Consider the following 17,851-nt stretch of genomic DNA (forward strand, 5'->3'; position numbering starts at 1 on the left):
CCACGGAGGCAGAGAGAGAGGTGTGCGGCTGTAAAACGGACCCCGCGCATACCAAGACAAGTATTGTTTTTGTTCTCTCTCTTGCCAATAAAACTGATTTGTAACTAAAGAGACGAGTGAGCCTTTTACTGTTCTGCTAGTCAGATCCGTGAACCTGTTCCCTTGTAACAGTTGGCAAAATTGGAGTTTTGAGGAAAATGTATCCCTTTCAAAATGTTCACTTCATTGTTGCTTAGACATAAAAATATAGAGAATACTGGAAGTACTTAGTAGGTTTAGCAACATCTTTATAGCACTGAAATTTCACACCGATAACTGTTTTTATTACAGTACTTGATTTTTCTATAAAAATTGGGCATCTGGCTAAATGTGTTGTAAATTTGCTTTAAGGAAATCATCATTATTCAGTTTACACAAATCAAATAATTCTATGGGTCATTTTTTCCTTCTAGGCACTGTTAAAATTGATTAGCAAATGAGAGACTTGAAACTTTGATAGTCTGGCATATTTTGTTATGTACTTAACGTGGACAGAGAGTTTTTAAAAAATATTTTCTTACAGAACTAACTAAATAAAAATCCATCTGTGTCTTTGGATCTAAAAATGATTGCTTTCATTTCATTAACAGTGTGCGGTTCTGACTTCATTTACTTTTGATGCGGCTCCTGTCTTTTAAATTCTTTTGCTAATTTTCTTGAAGGCAACTTCTCCATTAGTGATAGTCTGAAAGAAACCAAGGGTACAGAGTGAAACACTTCAACATTTCATATTTTTGATCAAAGTTTCTTGCACGAGTGGCAAAAACAGAACATGCTATGATTATAGGATTGATTGCCAGTAACTGAAAAGAGCAAAATCAATTACTGATTCAGAGTAGTTGCATTAGCAGATCTGGGAGTTAGAATATAAGCAAGTGGTTTTTTTTGTGTACAAATGTAAAGGATAGCTGTTATAATTAAAAGGAAATTAAAGCATTTTAATGATATTTGGAAATTACTGAAATATTGCGATTCCATATTTTTTTATACAAACATTAAGCAAATTTGCTGCAATCTAAATTAAATTAAAGCACTTTAATAATATTTCAGTTTCTGAAATGTTCTGATTCCATTGAATTTAGTTCATTTATAACAAATGCTTTTACTTTACATATTTGCCTATGTGAAATAGTTAATTATTTACTATAGACCTACAAACTGAGGAAAGTGGTTTCAACAACTTGATTTTGGTGTTAAAATTGGCTGTTGTGAATGATCATGAACCAAGGTGAAAGGCAGCATTTTATTATGAGTTGAAAAATCTCGTAAGCAACACAAGAAATCCACTTGTGCAAGAGAGCTTTTAAGTCTAATATAATTTCCAGTGGAGATGATAAAGTGCTGAAATAAATATTTTTCAAGTGGCCCAGGGGTACAGCTGATGTCTCACACAACCCTGATTCAATGCTGATTGTCCGGTCTGTCTGTGTGGAGTTTGCATGCTCTCCCTCTGATCATATGAGTTTCCTCAGACACTCTCTACTGCTCTCATATTCCAAGTTGGTATGTTTATAAATTACCCTGATTGTGTAAGCTAGCAGTAGAATCTGGGTTACACAAAAAAGCTGGAGAAACTCAGCGGGTGCAGCAGCATCTATGGAGCGAAGGAAATAGGCAAAACGTTTCGGGCCGAAACCCTTCTTCAGACTGATGGGGGGGGGGGGGGGTGGGTTGGCGGGGAGAACGAAGGAAAAAGTGGCGACGTGACTCTGTGTTGCAGCGGCCCCTACAACCTGTCTGTCTTTTTTTTTTTTTTTTGTCTAGTTAAATGTAGTTGATTGTGTTTTTTAATAGTGTTTTTAACTTTGTATATGTGGGGGGGCGGGGGGGGGGGGGGGGGGGGGGGAAGGGGGAAACTTTTTAAAAATCTCTTCCCTGTACGGGAGACCCGACCTTTTTCCTGTCGGGTCTCCGTTGTCGTTGGGGCCTAGCACCGTGGAGCGGCCTCCAGCTGGAACGACCTGGGGGCTCCAGTCCCGGAGCCTGCGGAGCTGCGGACTACTCACCATCGTGGGGCTGGCCGGCATCGGAGCGTGGGGAGCGGTGGTGACTCGCTGCTGCGGCCCGACCACGTAGCTCAGAGGCTCCAGCTGCAGCCGCAGGTCCGGTGGACTGGGACATCGGGAGCTCGCGGGTCCGGGTGAGAGACCGCTTTCCGGAGCTCCCGCAACGCAACTTCTCCAGCCCGTGTCGCGGGGTTGGAACGACCCGGAGCGGGGCCGTACATCGCCCGGCGCGGCTTAATGGCCGTGGGACATTCGAGCGCTTGCTGGGGGCTCCAACTTTGTGACATTTAGACCGGGAGCGGGGCCGTACATCGCCCGGCACGGCCTAAAATGGATGGATGTTTCTGTAAATTGAATTGTGTGTCTGTCTGTAGGAAATTGTTTTTGTTTGTATGGCTGTGGAAACGGAGTTTCGTTTGAGCCTCACTGAGGTTCAAATGACATGTAATAAATATTGTATATTGTATATTGTAAAAGGAGGAGGAGGAGCCCGAGGGCTGAGGGATGGGAGGAGACAGCCCGAGGGCTGAGGAAGGGGAGGAGACAGCAAGGGTTAACAAAATTGGGAGAATTCAATGTTCATGCCCGCAGGATGCAGACTCCCCAAGCGGAATATGAGGTGCTGTTCCTCCAATTTCCGGTGTTGCTCACTCTGGCCATGGAGGAGGCCCAGGACAGAAAGGTCGGACGGGGAATGGGAGGGGGAGTTGAAGTGCTGAGCCACCGGGAGGTCAGGTAGGTTCTTGCAGACCGAGCGGAGGTGTTCGACGAAACGATCGCCCAACCTCCGCCTGGTCTCACCGATGTAGATCAACTGACATCTAGACTTCAACTCCCCCTCCCATTCCCCATTCTACCCCTCAGCCCTCGGGCTCCTCCTCCTCCTTTTTCCTTCCTTCTCCCCGCCACCCCCTATCAGTCTGAAGAAGGGTTTCGGCCCGAAACATTGCCTATTTCCTTCGCTCCATAGATGCTGCTGCACCCGCTGAGTTTCTCCAGCTTTTTTGTGTACCTTCGATTTTCCAGCATCTGCAGTTCCTTCTTGAACACAGTAGAATCTGGGGATTAGGTGTGATAAGGTTAGTGTAAATGGTTACTTTCTTGCCAGAGCTGTTTCATTGGGCTGAAGGATATAATACTATTTCAATGCTATAATACTCTATGCCACAAGACGCTGTTTGTGTGGGCAAATCCAGAGCCATTTGAGGTTTTCACAAGTTCACAAGGTGTAGGAATAGAATTAGACCGTTCGGCCCATCGAGTCAACTCTGTCATTCTATCATGGCTGATTGTTTAAGAAGGAACTGCAGATGCCGGAAAATCGAAGGTAGACAAAAGTGCAGGAGAAACTCAGCGGGTGCAACAGCATCTATGCTCCATAGATGCTGCTGCACCCGCTGAGTTTCTCCAGCACTTTTGTCTACTTATCATGGCTGATCTCTGTCTCCTAATCCCATTTTCCTGCCTTCTCCCCATAACCCTTGACACCCGTTCTTTTTTTTATTTTTTATTTTATTTATTTTTTTATTTTATTAGAAGTAAGTACAATCATATGGCACCAAAGTGCCTAATATATATTTTCATAATACATTTTATGTACAGCTTCTTTTTAAAAAAATATTAAAGAAAGATTAGAATAAGAAAAAGAGATTAGATAGTAAAGGATAGAAAGACGTGAGATATATAGTGTGAGGAAAAAGAAAAAAGACGGATGAGTGAAGAAAGTTGAGAAAAAGAAAATAGAAAAAAAAGAATAAAACAAAAAAAGTAAGGAGATCATTGTTTATAATCTTGACCGACCCTCATCCGGTCCTGAAACAGTTATTTTTTACAATTGTGTTGCACCATATGATTCCAAAAAGACGACAAATGGAGACCAACTCGTTATAAATTGGTCTGATTTATCCATTAGGAGGAATCGCATTTCCTCAAGATGTGCGGTGTCCAACATACTTGCAATCCACATTTTAAGCGTTGGTATTGATGTATTTTTCCAAAATTTAAGTATTAATTTTTTTGCTATTATTAAACCATAGTTAAAAAATAAATTTTGAGATGTGTTCAATTCATTCCCATCTTCCATTACGCCAAACATAATCATTTCAGTATTAGGTTCCATTCTTATCTTAAATAATTTTGTAAATATTTCGAAAATATCACTCCAAAATCTATAAAGTTTTATGCAGGAAACTAAGGAGTGTGTTATAGTTGCATTTTGGGATAGACATTTATCACAAATGGCGGATATATTTGGATAAAATTTGTTCAATCTTGTTTTTGAATAATATAATCTATGTAAAATTTTAAATTGAATTAGATTATGTCTTACATTAATCGAACATTTGTGAATATATATCAAGTACTTTTCCCATGTAACCTTCGTAATTTTTATCATTAGTTCCCGTTCCCACTCTTCTCTAAGTACCTCTGTCGATGGTAGGTCTATATTTAAAATACTATTATATAGATATGATATTAATTTTTGTGAGTCAGCTTCAATATTCATTGCTTCTTCCAATACTTCAGGAGTTATTTTTTGATATCCTTGTATATATTTTTTCATGAAATCGCAAATCTGAAGATATTTAAAATATTGGTTGTTTTTCAGTTTAAATTTTAATTGCAATTGTTGGAATGATAGTAGGTTTCCCATTTCGTACATATCCCCGATCCTTCTAATTCCGAGACTTTCCCATTGGTTATATGTCTTATCAATAAGAGATGGTTTAAATAAAGGGTTATTCGCTATTGGCATTAACAATGATAAATTTCTTAATTTTAAAGATAATTTTATTTGTTTCCAAATTCTTATTGACACCCGTTCTAATCAAGAATTTGTCTATCTCTTAAAAATATCCACTGATTTTGCCTCCACAGCCCACAGATTAACCACCCTCTGACTAAAGACGTCCCTCCTCACCTCCTTTCTAAAAGAGCGCCCTTTAATTCTGTGACCTCTGATCCTGGACTATCCCACTAGTGGAAACATCCTTGCCACATCCACTCTATTAAATCCACCGCCTTCCATTATTCTGTAAGTTTCAATGAGGTCCCTCCTCAACCCAGTGCTGTCAAATGTTCTAAATGGGACGGCATGGTGGTGCAGCAGTAGAGTTGCTGCCTTAGAGTGCCAGAGACAAGGGTTCGACCCTGACCATGTGTGCTGTCCGATCGCGGCTATGGGTGCTGTCTGTACGGAGATTGTACTTTCTCCCCGTGACCACGTGAGTTTTCCCCGGGTGCTCCGGTTTCCTCCCACATTCCAAAGACACACAAGTTTTGTAGGTTAATTGGCTTTGGTGAAAGATTGCGAATTGTCTGTAGTATGTAGGATAGTGCTAGTTGGCGTGGACTCGGTTGGCCTAAAGGGCCTGTTTCGGCGCTGTATCTCTAAACTAAACTAAACTAAACTCACCAAAACTAAGACAGCAACGGGAGAAACCCAAACGATCACAAGGAGAACATGAAAACTCCATGCAGACAGCAGCAGAAGTCAGGATGGTGCCATGTCTTTGCAACTCTGTTAGCTGTGTCACTTTCAGTACTGAGCCATCAGCCAATCTGTTGCCCAAGGATTGTATTTGGTGTAGTTACCATCGAGTCAATTCTGATTCAATGCGGTGTTAGTTTTTTCTGTAGCTTTTAATTTTAAAATAGATTCATCATCACTCCAGCAGTTTGGAAATGTAAGCATGTCTAAATCCTTGATCTAATACATCCTTATACATTGTGCTATTTTAGGTAACTTGAAACATTTCTCATAACTCTTTGTTGATTTCTCTCTATGGTCTGGTGTCATTTTTTCTCAGAAGTAGAGCGTTATAACCTGTTTTTGATCACGGAATAGTTTAGCAGATACAGCATGGATACAGGCCTTTCGACCTACCAAGTCCACTCTGACCACCGATCACCTATTCACACTAGTTCCATGTTATCCCACTTTTGCATCCACTCCCTATGCACTAGGGTCAATTTACAGAGGCCAATTAACCTACAAACCCACACGTCTCTGGTATGTGAAGAGAAACATGAGCACCCGGAGGAAACCCACGTGGCCATAGGGAGAACGTGCAAACTCCACACAGACAGCACCCAAGGCCAGGATGGAACCTGGGTCTCAGGCTCTATGAGGCAGCAGCAACACCATTTAGTTATCTATATATATATATATATATCTGCTAGACACATTAACACATGAATGAATTAAACTTCAGGACCAAATTATCAAGCCTGACACATTCAGCACATAACTAACTTAAACTTCAGAACTGAATATTCAAGCCTATGATTTGGTGCGAGTTTTCCAGAAATCTAATGAAGTAGTATTTCCTGGCACTCACAGAATCAGACTATTGATAAGATTATGAGCAATTGCAAAGGACTGCTTCAACTCCTTCAGCAGCAGAGTCAACAATAACAGTGACTTACTTCAATTATTCTGTCTCCACGCAGTTCCATGACTGCAGTCAATCCCTGCATTGTGACAACCAGCTTATTCTCACCTTCCAGCTTTGCCAAAGCCTATAAAACCAAACAGGGTTATAGAAACTCACATCACATGGTCACCCATCCATGAGTAATTTCATTGCTCCGTTTCGGGACATATGAAAATTAAACACTCTTGACTCTTGGAACTTATCAAACCAACCATTAATACTTTGATCAAATCATTCCCTTATATACAAATAATACCAATAAAACCTTGCCCTTTCCCAAAGTGTCCTACTCGAGAGCATTGACCTTTCCCCATGCTCCTGAGCTTTGGTGGTGCTGCGGTAGAGATGCTGCCTTACAGCGCCAGAGACCCGGGTTCGATCCTGACCACGAGTGCTGTCTGCACAGAGATTGTAGGTTCTCCCCGTGACCTGCGTGGATTTTTTCCGGGATGTTCGGTTTCCTCCCGCACTCCTAAGATGTACAGGTTTGTAGGGCAACTCTACCGTTGCTCCACTGTGCTGTAATTGGCAATTATTTTGAAAAGGATGCTAATTCTCCCAAGTAACCTGGCCAAGATTAATTCCTCAACTAAATGCACTAAAAGCAGATTATTTGCTCATTGCTGCCTGAGGGAGCTTGCTGTGTATATTTGCTACATGTTTGCCTTACCACAGTAGCTATGCTTCAAAAATAATGAATTACCGTAGATTTCTTTTTGGATTCTCGAAGTCATTAAAACCAGTTGGGCAATGCAACATTTTAAGTTTGGAATGTGCAAGAAGGAACTGCAGATGCTGGTTTACACTGAAGATAGACACAAAATGCTGGAGTAACTCAACAGGTTAGGCAGCATCTCTGGAGAAAAGGAGCAGGTGACATTTCAGATCGGGGCCCTTCATCCTAAGAGGCTATATTTAATAGTTTGTATAAAGAATGAGCATTTGTCCCCGCACATCCCCAAAATGCAAGATTCTATTAAGCTAATTTAATTATTTTGTTTAATACGTGTTGTCAATGAGTATTGTGCTTACAGGCCTGTCATACTGCTACAAGTAAAGGCCCTGTCCCACTTTCCTGAGTTACTCTCGAACTCTCCCGAGTTTTCCCCCTGATTCGAACTCGGGGAATGTCGGATAATGTCGGTAGCGAGCTCGTAGGAGCCCGATAGAGTCCGTGGATGTTTCGTAGCGGCTCGTAATGCCAGCCATAGGAACTTGGGGCATCAGGTAAGTCGGGATGTTTTTTCAACATGTTGAAAAATGTCTGCGAGTTTAAAAAAAAGCCCCGAGTACCTACGAACGGCTATTACCGTAATTCTCCGAGTTCGAATCAAGGGGAAAACTCGGGAATGTTCGTGATTAACTCGGGAAAGTGGGACAGGGCCTTAAAAATTTCATTGTTCAGTTGTTAATACATGTGACAATTGAACACTTGATTCCCTTGAAATATCAAACCAAAATTTTTGTTCTGTTGAAGCCAAAGAATTTCAGTCGTACTTCAGGGTTTTTTTTAATATATTTAACTTTGTGGATGAGCTGTTCTATGTAAAGGCCAGGAATCAAGGGATATAGGGGTAAAAGCAGGAACAGGGTACTGATTTTGGACAATCAGCCATGATCATATTGCTGGCCCAAAGGGCCGAATGGCCTAATCCTGCACATATTTTTTATGTTTCTATGTTTCTACTTGCGATCTGAAGCCCAAGGTCATGATTAATAAACTTCACTGATAAAACTCACAAAAGAATCGAAACTGGGAACTGTAGCTATTTAAAAATAGATGTGAAGATTAGAGATATAACCAGATATATTGGGAACACAAGACACCATAAACTGTTGGTGTGGGTCTGGCACTGTTCACTATATATCACTCTCCACTCATTTATTAATGAGTTTCATGGAAACAAATTGACATTTTGTTTTGAGAAATCTTATCTGTGGGTTTCCGCTTTAAAGATTAAGCCTCAGACATCAAGATTATTGGAAAGAACTGGCTCAATAAACTGTATGCTGTTTTTAGAAATGATTTTCTGTAAAACAAATGTAAACATTCTTACCTTAACCTTGTGCCCTGTGAATGATACAAATTCACACTCTTGTCCAATGGTGAAATTGTTTTTAACGACTCGGTTACCAAAGTGGTAAATGCATTGAAAGGAATTGCCATTTTGGACAAACTCGATGACGCTGGTTATGTCTTTATATTTCTTAATGATATCATTTGAGAATCCTAACAAATAAACACAAATGCACAAATATTTCAACTACTGTATAGAGGAAGAAGAGAACTATTCTTACTCAAATAAAGATCTAAATGAAGGATGTGTAGGAAGGAACTGCAGATGCCAGTTTATACCAAAGATGGACACAAAGTGCTGGAGTAATTCAGCGGGTCAGGCAGCACCGCTGGAGAAAAGGGATGGTGACATTCCAAGTCAGGATCCTTCTCCAGATTGCCTGAAGAAGGGTGCCAAACCAAAACATCACCCATCCTTTTTCTCCAGAGATGCTGTCTGACCCACTGAGTTACTCCACCACTTTGAGTCTATCTTCCAAATGAAGGATGTTCACTGTAATCTGGAAGGAGCTTTTCTGTTTGTACGAACACTGAAGAGCCCTCATCTGTTTTCACTTGTAAGGTCAAACCCTTCAAGGCAGGGAGGGAGTGAGGCTCACCAATTTCTTACAGCTAACTCATATGACCATACGACATAGGAGCAGCATTAGGCCATTCAGTCCATCGAGTCTACACCGCCCAATCATGGCTGATCTATTTTTCCCTCTCAACCCCATTCTCCTGCCTTTTCCCCATAACCTTTGATGCCTTTACTAATCAAGAGGTGTATTAGGTTGCAGACAACTGAGAAGACATTACTTACAAGTGGTTGACCAATGCAGAATAAATTAACGTAAAAGCAAACATAACATGTAACAATGACATTTATGTCACTCTTGTTTGGTTGCATCATCACTGAAAATCCTAGAGGAATTTAAAAGAAGATGTGAAGGCCATTGTAACAAGGGCGGGGATGTTTTCACACAGACACCAGCAACCCTGTTGAAATTTACCATCAGTGCCTTTACAAAAATATTTTGCATTCATTCTGCACAGAACTGTGCAAGTGATGCATTGTAGACACAAAGCAGGGGTTCATACGTTCATACTTCAGCTACTAATTCTACTTCTCTAGAAGTAGAATTAGACCATTCGGTAGAATTAGACCCCAGGTAGTCAAGATGGGAGGGAATACATCGAAGTCCCTCACCCTGAGCACAGGATCGCCCCAGGGTTGCGTCCTCAGCCCCCTATTGTACTCCCTGTACGCACATGACTGTGTGGCTAGGTTCAGCTCCAACTCAATAATTAAGTTTGCTGATGACACTGTGGTGGTGGGCCTGATCTCAGACAACGACGAGAAGGCCTACCGGGAGGAGGTGGCTGATCTAGCACTCTGGTGCCAGGACAACAGCCTCCTCTTGACCATCAAAAAAACTAAGGAGCTGATCGTGGACTTTAGGAGGGCACATCATCCGAGGACGTACACACCATTGAGAATAAATGGGGATACTGTGGATAGGGTGAGCTGTTTTAAATATCTGGGAGTCCACATCTCTGAGGATATGATATGGACATCACACGCCGCAGCACTCGTGAGTAAGGCAAGGCAGCGCCTTTACCACCTCAGGCAATTGAGGAAATTCAGAGTGTCTCCGAGGATCCTCCAGTGCTTCTACTCATCGGCTGTGGAAAGCATCTTGTCCGGAAATATTACCATCTGGTTTAGGAATTGCTCTGCCCAGGACAAGAAGGCTCTGCAGAGAGTAGTGCGTTCGGCCGAACGCACTATGGGAACTTCACTCGCCCCCTTGCAGGAACTATACATTAGGAGGTGCAACTCCAGAGCCAATAAAATCATGGGAGACCCCTTCCACCCCTGCAACGGTCAGGCAAACGCCTCCGTTGCCATGCTGTGAGAACGGAGAGGTTGAGAAGGAGTTTCTTCCCAGAGGCCATTCGGACAGTAAACTCCTATCTCACCAGGGACTAACTTTACTGAACGTTTTTCCTTCCGCCCACAATATTTAAAATGTAAAAGAATATGTGATTGTGTTTATAGTTTGTTTGGTTGTTTGTTTGTTTGTCTTTTTGCACAAAGTCCGCGAGCATTGCCACTTTTCATTTCACTGCACATCTCGTATGTGTATGTGACGAATAAACTTGACCTGACTTGACTTCGACCCATCAAGTCTACTCTGCCATTCAATTGTGGCTGATCTATCTTTCCCTCTCAACCCCATTCTCCTGCCTTCTCCCTATAACCCCTGACATCCATACACCCTTGATAGTTGGCACTTTGATTGGCGCAACTGTTAATTTGCACAGTATGCTACTTACATGCACATTACATGGTGGGAAGTCAGGCTGTTCAATTCAACAGCAATCCTCTTTAAATCTTTTGCAATTTTTAAAGATCAATTCAACTACAGTACGCAATTATTTATTCCACGCCCATTATCAGCAACTTCCTGGGCTCTGTGGCTGGGAAGAAAACAATGTGTTGTTTTCTCCGGAAAGGCGGAGAAGCAGGTGTACCAGTGCCACTTAATTTGCCAGCCACCATAACAGTTTCCATAATCCCTTCCAGATTTTGTCTCATCCACTTATGTCATTTGGGCAATCGTTTTAAAAACTATGAAATGCATATTATACCATACTTCTCTAAAAAATGATCTTGTTCCCCCATTTTTCTCCTTCAGGTTCATTATTCAAAGTTAATACCTCTCCCTGGTCAATAGCAGTTTAGTTTAGTTGAGTTTAGAGAAACAGGCCCCACGGCCCACCGAGTCCACGCCGACCAGGAATCCCCGAGAAATAAAAATGTGTTTATTGATGTGGAAACTGCAAAAAGCTGAAGAAACGAAGAAAGAAGTCTAAAGTTTAGCTTTTTGAAATTGCTGACATGGTAGACAAATCAAAACTTCACATTTTGTCCATTTTGCAGAAAAAGGGGGTCAGATTCTGAAGTTGGATGATTACCCAACTAAAAATCCAAGGCGTCAAAGGCGGAGAAATTAGTTAAATTTAGTTGTAGAGGATTGAACAACAAAATGAGATTGTATTCTAATTGGTGAGAAATGCTCTAAGAATAAAATAAAAACATCGGTATTCTTATCCTGCATTTCATTTTCAAGATGTTAATACAATTAATGTGCCTCAATGCAAAATAATGAGCCAACAAAAACATGTGCTCTACTTCACATTGAGTTCTCAAGTGGATCATTTAGTGAAGGACCATTTAGTGAAGGACCGTAGTCTTATCATATTGGACTTTTCACGTAGAAACATTTAAATTTTAATTAGCGAGATAATTGCTTCCAGTTATCAGTGTCCTATCAAATCAAACACCCATCTTTTTAATTACCCCGCATAAAAGCAGCATGTTCTACTAATCAACGCCTTCATGTGGCCACTATTAATACCAAATCTGAAAATCTCAAAGTAGTTACTGTCCTGTAAAATTATGTCAAACCCCACTTCTTGCTTTAGGTCTCAATGCAGCAGCTTGTAATGAAACATCAATTGGAAAAAATATAAAGCACAACACAAATCATCAAATTTAATAAGAGTCTGTCATCGACCATCTTGTCTGACACCTAAGGTAGACACAAAATGTTGGAGCAACTCAGCGGGTCAGGCAGCATCTCTGGAGAGAAGGAACGGGCGACGCCTCGGTTCGAGACCCTTCCTCAGACCCCAGGCGGCACCCGTTCCTTCTCTCCAGAGATACTGCCTGACCCGCTGAGTTGCTCCAGCATTTTATGTCTACCTTCGATTTAAACCAGCATCTGCAGTTCTTTCCTACACATGAACACACTGACACATACATGTAAACTGACTTCAACCCTCTTATTGCATGTTGCATTTCTTGAGTTATATCCCCTTCAAAGGCAGATGCAAGCAGTTTTTTTTTTAAATGAGTTACAGTTATGATCTTACCCAGAGCTTTCATGAGTTGGTCAAAGTTTTCCTGACTCTCCAATTCATACTTCCCAGTAAAGGCCATTTGGAAGTTTTGTTGCTGTGAAGTTGTCAAGAGCCGAGTTAAGTGAATCTTCAGAATTAATTTGTTGAAAAAAATTGAATGGATAACTCCTTGATGGGTGATGTTAAATAGGACGCACCACCGTGCTTACCGAGCTACATGCATCTGCAAATAGGATTGTGATTTTAATGTTTGCACAGGGTTACCTTTGGTTTCCCAGGGGATCGGCAATGGAAAAGCAAAGCAGCTGAGACTTGTTTTTGAACCCAACTAATGAAAAAGGCGGCACCGTTTATAAAGCGGCCTATAATTATTATATTTTCTGGTTAATTATATATCAGCTGAAACATTAGACGTGGGGGTTAAGATAACGCATTATTCAAAGTTAGTTACCTGAAGCTAAGAGGTACTAAAAAGCTCACAGCAAATAATATTAAACATAATATATTTTACAGCAGTTTTTTTTTATCATGACACGTTTAAGATTGGATCTTTCATATATTATTTTAAATACAGTGTATGAGTAAAACAAGTATCTGAGGCTTCACCTATGAAATTTGGAACTTATTGCACCTACTAAAGTATCTAAATGTGAAACTACATTCTGTGTAACTCCAATGATATACTGGCATCTGCACAATTAGTTTGTATATGCTTGTTAACTTGTAGATAGCTTCCCATTGTATATGGAGTTAGTTATTGTCCTATCGCTTAAGTGTCTATAAGCAGTGTGTTACTATTTTGGCTTTGGGCTTGGGCTTGGTTTTCTTGGTTGAGTGCTTGTCCGGGTGTTATAGCACAAGTACTTTGTGTTTTAATAGTAATGTAAGTAAACTCACATTATATGTGACCAGTCATAGTAAAAAAAAGTGTCACATTATGCAACACATATTGTGAATCAATGCATATCTGATGTTGTTCCCCATTGATAAAACAACTGGGCAGTCCAGTAGACCTGCTGCCTTACAGCACCAGAGACCCAGGTTCGATCCTGACTACGGGCACTTGTCTGTCCGAAGTTTGTACCTTCTCCCTGTGACCTGCGTTGGTGTTTCTCCGAGAAATTTGATTTCCTCCCACATTCGAAAGATGTACAAGTTTGTAGTAGGGTCATTTAAGCATAGTGTATAACAGCTTGTTATAACTGTAATATTGTCCCTGGTGTGTGTAGGGTAGTGTTAATGTGCGGAGATTGCTGGTCGGTGCGGACGGTGCGCTAAAGGGCCTGTTTCTGCGCTTGTATCCCTAAACTAAATACATTACTATTCCAAATATTCTAGTGATTATATTAATGCACCACGTAAATTTGCATTAAATCAGATGAAACCACAGCAAATGTTTAGCATAATAGCATTTTCTCGTGTGAACAGCAGTCATTGTTAAGTCAATCGATTATTTATATTCCCTTTCCCTGCTTGTTTTCACAGCACACCGACATCTCCAATGATGCCGCAAATGTCATTTGTCGTGATTCCTTCCTTATGGTTAAGAAAGAAGAGCAGCTTAAGGTATTTGAGATAAGTATGCCAATGAGAATCCCACAATGTAATTCCAGGCTTTAGCAGCTCATAGAATGTGATATAGTTCGCTCACACAATCTTCACATGGAGTGCTGAAGGATAGAATTCTAAGTTTCATTATTGGTTTTGCTATGACCCTCCTAATCTGCTTTAAGTGAGAAGAAACGCGATCTTGAAAATGATATTTACTTGCGTAATAGAGTGATCTCACCAGTATTTGTAAAAACCTTTCAATCATCTCCAAACACAAAACCCTAAGAAAACATTTAAAATCCGTCCAAATTTGACATCTTCGCAATTTCATAAAAAAATATAGGTAGAATGTTAAAATGAAGTTTAATCAGACCAGAAGATCAATTGGTGGCGCAGGGATAGAGTTGCTGCCTCACAACACCAGAGACCCGGGTTCAAACCCGACTATTGGTGCTACCTGTACGGAGTCTGTACGTTCTCCCTGTGATCACGTGGGTTTGCTGCGGTTACCACCCACATTCCAAAGACATACAGGTTTGGAGGGTCATTGGCTTTGTAAATGTTCCCTATTGTGTAGGATAGAACTAGTGGTATGGGTGATACCTTGTCAGTGTGGACTCAGTGGGTTGAGGGGCCTGTTTCCATGCTGTATCTCTAAACTAAATTAAGCAGAGGAGCAGAATTAGGCTATTCGGCCCATTGAGTCTGCTCTGCCATTCAATCTTTCCCTCTCAATCCCATTCTCCTGCTTTCTCTCCATTACCTTTGATGCCCTTTCTAATCAAGAACCTATCAATCTCCACTTTAAAAATACCCAGTGACTCGGTCTCCACAGCCATCTGTGGTGATGAATTCCACCGTTTCACCACCCTCTGGCTAAAGAAATTCCTCCTCATCTCTATTCTAAAGGGATATCCTTCTATTCTGAATTAAAGTGTCATCTGGTCCTAGACTTTTCCACTACTGGAAACACCCTCTCCACATCCACTCTATCTGGATCTTTCTTTATTTGGTGGGCTTCAATGAGATTACCCCCCTCATCCTTCTAAACTCCAGCGCGTACAAGCCCAGAACCAGCCAAACATCCCTAGGATCATTATTGTAAATGTACTCTGGGCGCTCTCCAATGCCAGCACATCCTTCCTCTGATATAGGGCCAAAAACTGTTCACTATATTCCAAATGTGGCCTGGCTGGAGCCTTATACAGTCTCAGCATTACATCCTTAATGTTCAATTGTCTAAGTTTTGGCAAGGAACTGAAGTACTTTGGTCCATATCAAGGGCTCACGTTGCTTTCTAAAGGCTAATATCTGGTACAAAATTACAGAAATACCAGAAATCCATCCTCCATACCAAATGAATAGCAATCTGCAAATCCATTGGGATCCTAGATGGATTGCAACTTAAGTGATAATAATACTGAGTTCTGAAGCAGGCAGTTTTAGTTCGACATTGAACACACTAGCCATTAAATTGCACAATACAATGACGGGATCCCATTGATTTCTGCTGGCAAACAAAGGATTCGCTCTGTAACATTGTACAAAACCCTGAAAAAAAAATGGTACAAACTTCTGGGAAAATTGCAGTAGGAATTCTAACCGGTTTGCAGTTAACATGGGGAACCTTGAACTGAGGAGAGTGAGATTTCATCATGAGGGGGGTGGGGGGGCGGTAAGAAATAAGAGTTGAAAATAATTAAAAACTATGAGAACACAAAAGACCAAACCCTCCAATTTAATATGTAGGAAGGAACTGCAGATGCTGGTTTACACCGAAGATAGACATAAAATGCTAGAGTAACTCAGTGAGACAGGCAGCGTCTTTGGAGAGAAGGAATGGGTGATGCTGACGAAGGATCTCAACCCGAAACATCACCCATTCCTTCTCTCCAGAGATGCTGCTTGCCCTGCTGAGTTACTCCAGCATTTTGTGTCTACCCCCAATTTAATAATTCACTCTAAGAACCAAGGTTAGTGAAGTTTCACACACACTGCCTTGTGTTTTTATCCTGATATCATGCTTGGATAAAAGGAAGCTGCCTTTATTGTGGTAAAGGTGTCCGTCCACAATTTCCAGTTCACCAGTTCATAAAACCCATTCTACCTATCAGAGTCCCTTCACTTATTAAATACCATACTTTGTCCCGCCCCTCCTCTCTTCCAACTTTCTTCCCCACCTCCCCTACAAGTCAATCTGAAATTCCCCACCCAAAATGTCACCTAACCATGTTCTCCAGAGATGCTGCCTGGCCTGCTGAGTAGCTCCAGCACTTTGCGTCGGTGTTTGCGAACCAGCATCTGAAATTCCTTGTTTTTTACGTTCTCCTTGGTATTCCATCAGAAACAAGTACGTTGTGTTAGAAACAGGAACAGGAAAAGCTGCAGAAATTGATGGAACAGTGATTTAGAATCCACAAAGCCTCAAAAACACTTTGAAATCCATCGATAAAAATAAAGTTTCACCTCCCTAACATGAGCATGAAAATACTGGGGCACAGGTTCAAAAAGAAAATCGACCCTTGTGGATGCACAAAGGACCACTAAGAAGGAAGAGCAATTCGCTAAAACCATGCAGACAGTCGGCAGAAAGTGCAATCAAAGACCCAGCTCCCCATCAGCACTTTACCATTGTCCTCAGCAAATACACTCCAAATGTTCTATTCACGTGAAATAGAGTACTCATTTCATGACAAACAAATATAGTTTTATCTGAAATCTGTTCCAAATGCAGTGCAGCATTGAAAACAAAGGTAGTCTTGTTCTGTGAATATTGAGTTTAACTAAACTGCCCAACAGCATTGAAATTCTCTCCAGTTAATCATTACTTAAAAAGCCACTTCACTAAACAGAAAGCCATTTAATGTATGTGATTATGTCAAGTGTAATTGATTACATGCATAATGCTGGTTTGGTTCCTCAACCTCACAAAAGGATGCATCGTGGAGATTTAGAGATGTTCTCTTCTAATGGAGAGTCAATATAGACAGTGACGTTTTGTTCTGCACTTTTAATGTGTAATTTGTTTGATGTTTAATTTGTATACATTGTGTATGCAAGCAAAGAACGTCACGTGTTACAATAAAGCATTCCTAGTCCTAATGTGTTATGAGTTCTCCCATTTTATGCACAGGTGCCTTATTCATCTGTAGCTCTGCTGTTAAAGGTATAAGATCTGTCCCAACCAACGGCAGAGTATTTTCAGGGCACTAGTGCCTCCGAGGTTACGAGGAAACAAAAAAAAATTTGAAGTTTACCTTGTGGGAAGGAATTGCAGATGCTGGTTTACGTCGAAGATAGACACAAAATGCTGGACTAACTCAGCAGGACAGGCAGCATCTCTGGAGAGAAGGAATGGGTGAAGATTCGGGTTAAGTTTGAAGAAGGGTCTCAACCCGAAACGTCACCCATTCCTTCTCTCCAGAGATGCCACCTGTCCCGTTGAGTTACTCTAGCATTTTGCATCTACCTTTGAAGTTTAGCTGGTTGGCCTTGACTCCTGCCTCTAGAGGGCACTGCCGAGTGTGATTATACTTCACTCAGACCTCCTGTTAAAATGGCAAATCAGGCCCTGATACCACAGATGGGGGTTCAGGATCGACAGATGCTGAAGAGGGTTCAGCCAGTTTAGAAAAGCTGTTCTTTTTTCTAACAAGTTAAAGCTGGAGTAGCAAGAGAAACAAAATGGCCAAAACCGCAGATGATGGATCTCTATATCTATGGCATTATTGAAAAATAAACATATAGAAAAGCATGCATTAGATTTAAGATGTATTTAATAACATTTACACATTAAAACAATGGATTACTTTGAAGTCCAGTGATAAAAAAGA

At 41.0% G+C, this 17,851-nt stretch overlaps 2 protein-coding genes across 2 annotated transcripts in view; both read right to left on the bottom strand.

Moving 5' to 3' along the window:
- Nucleotides 1–270: 270 nt before the first annotated feature.
- LOC116987965 (fatty acid-binding protein 1, liver-like) lies at nucleotides 271–12,561 on the bottom strand. The gene is made up of 4 exons (XM_033044323.1): nucleotides 12,480–12,561; nucleotides 8,539–8,711; nucleotides 6,474–6,566; nucleotides 271–724 (listed from the first exon to the last, which is right to left on the bottom strand). Exons 1-4 carry the CDS (start codon nucleotides 12,544–12,546, stop codon nucleotides 674–676), a joined length of 384 nt encoding a protein of 127 aa, XP_032900214.1. The 5' UTR covers nucleotides 12,547–12,561; the 3' UTR covers nucleotides 271–673.
- Nucleotides 12,551–17,851, bottom strand: part of mafg (MAF bZIP transcription factor G) — a 60,944-nt gene continuing 55,643 nt past the window's right edge. Inside the window, exon 4 of the transcript XR_004415837.1 lies at nucleotides 12,551–12,561. The gene's annotated coding sequence lies outside the window, so the exon portion shown is untranslated. The remainder of the gene's footprint in view (nucleotides 12,562–17,851) is intronic.

This window comes from Amblyraja radiata, chromosome 26 (genome assembly GCF_010909765.2).
Source record: "Amblyraja radiata isolate CabotCenter1 chromosome 26, sAmbRad1.1.pri, whole genome shotgun sequence".
Taxonomy (NCBI): domain Eukaryota; kingdom Metazoa; phylum Chordata; class Chondrichthyes; order Rajiformes; family Rajidae; genus Amblyraja; species Amblyraja radiata.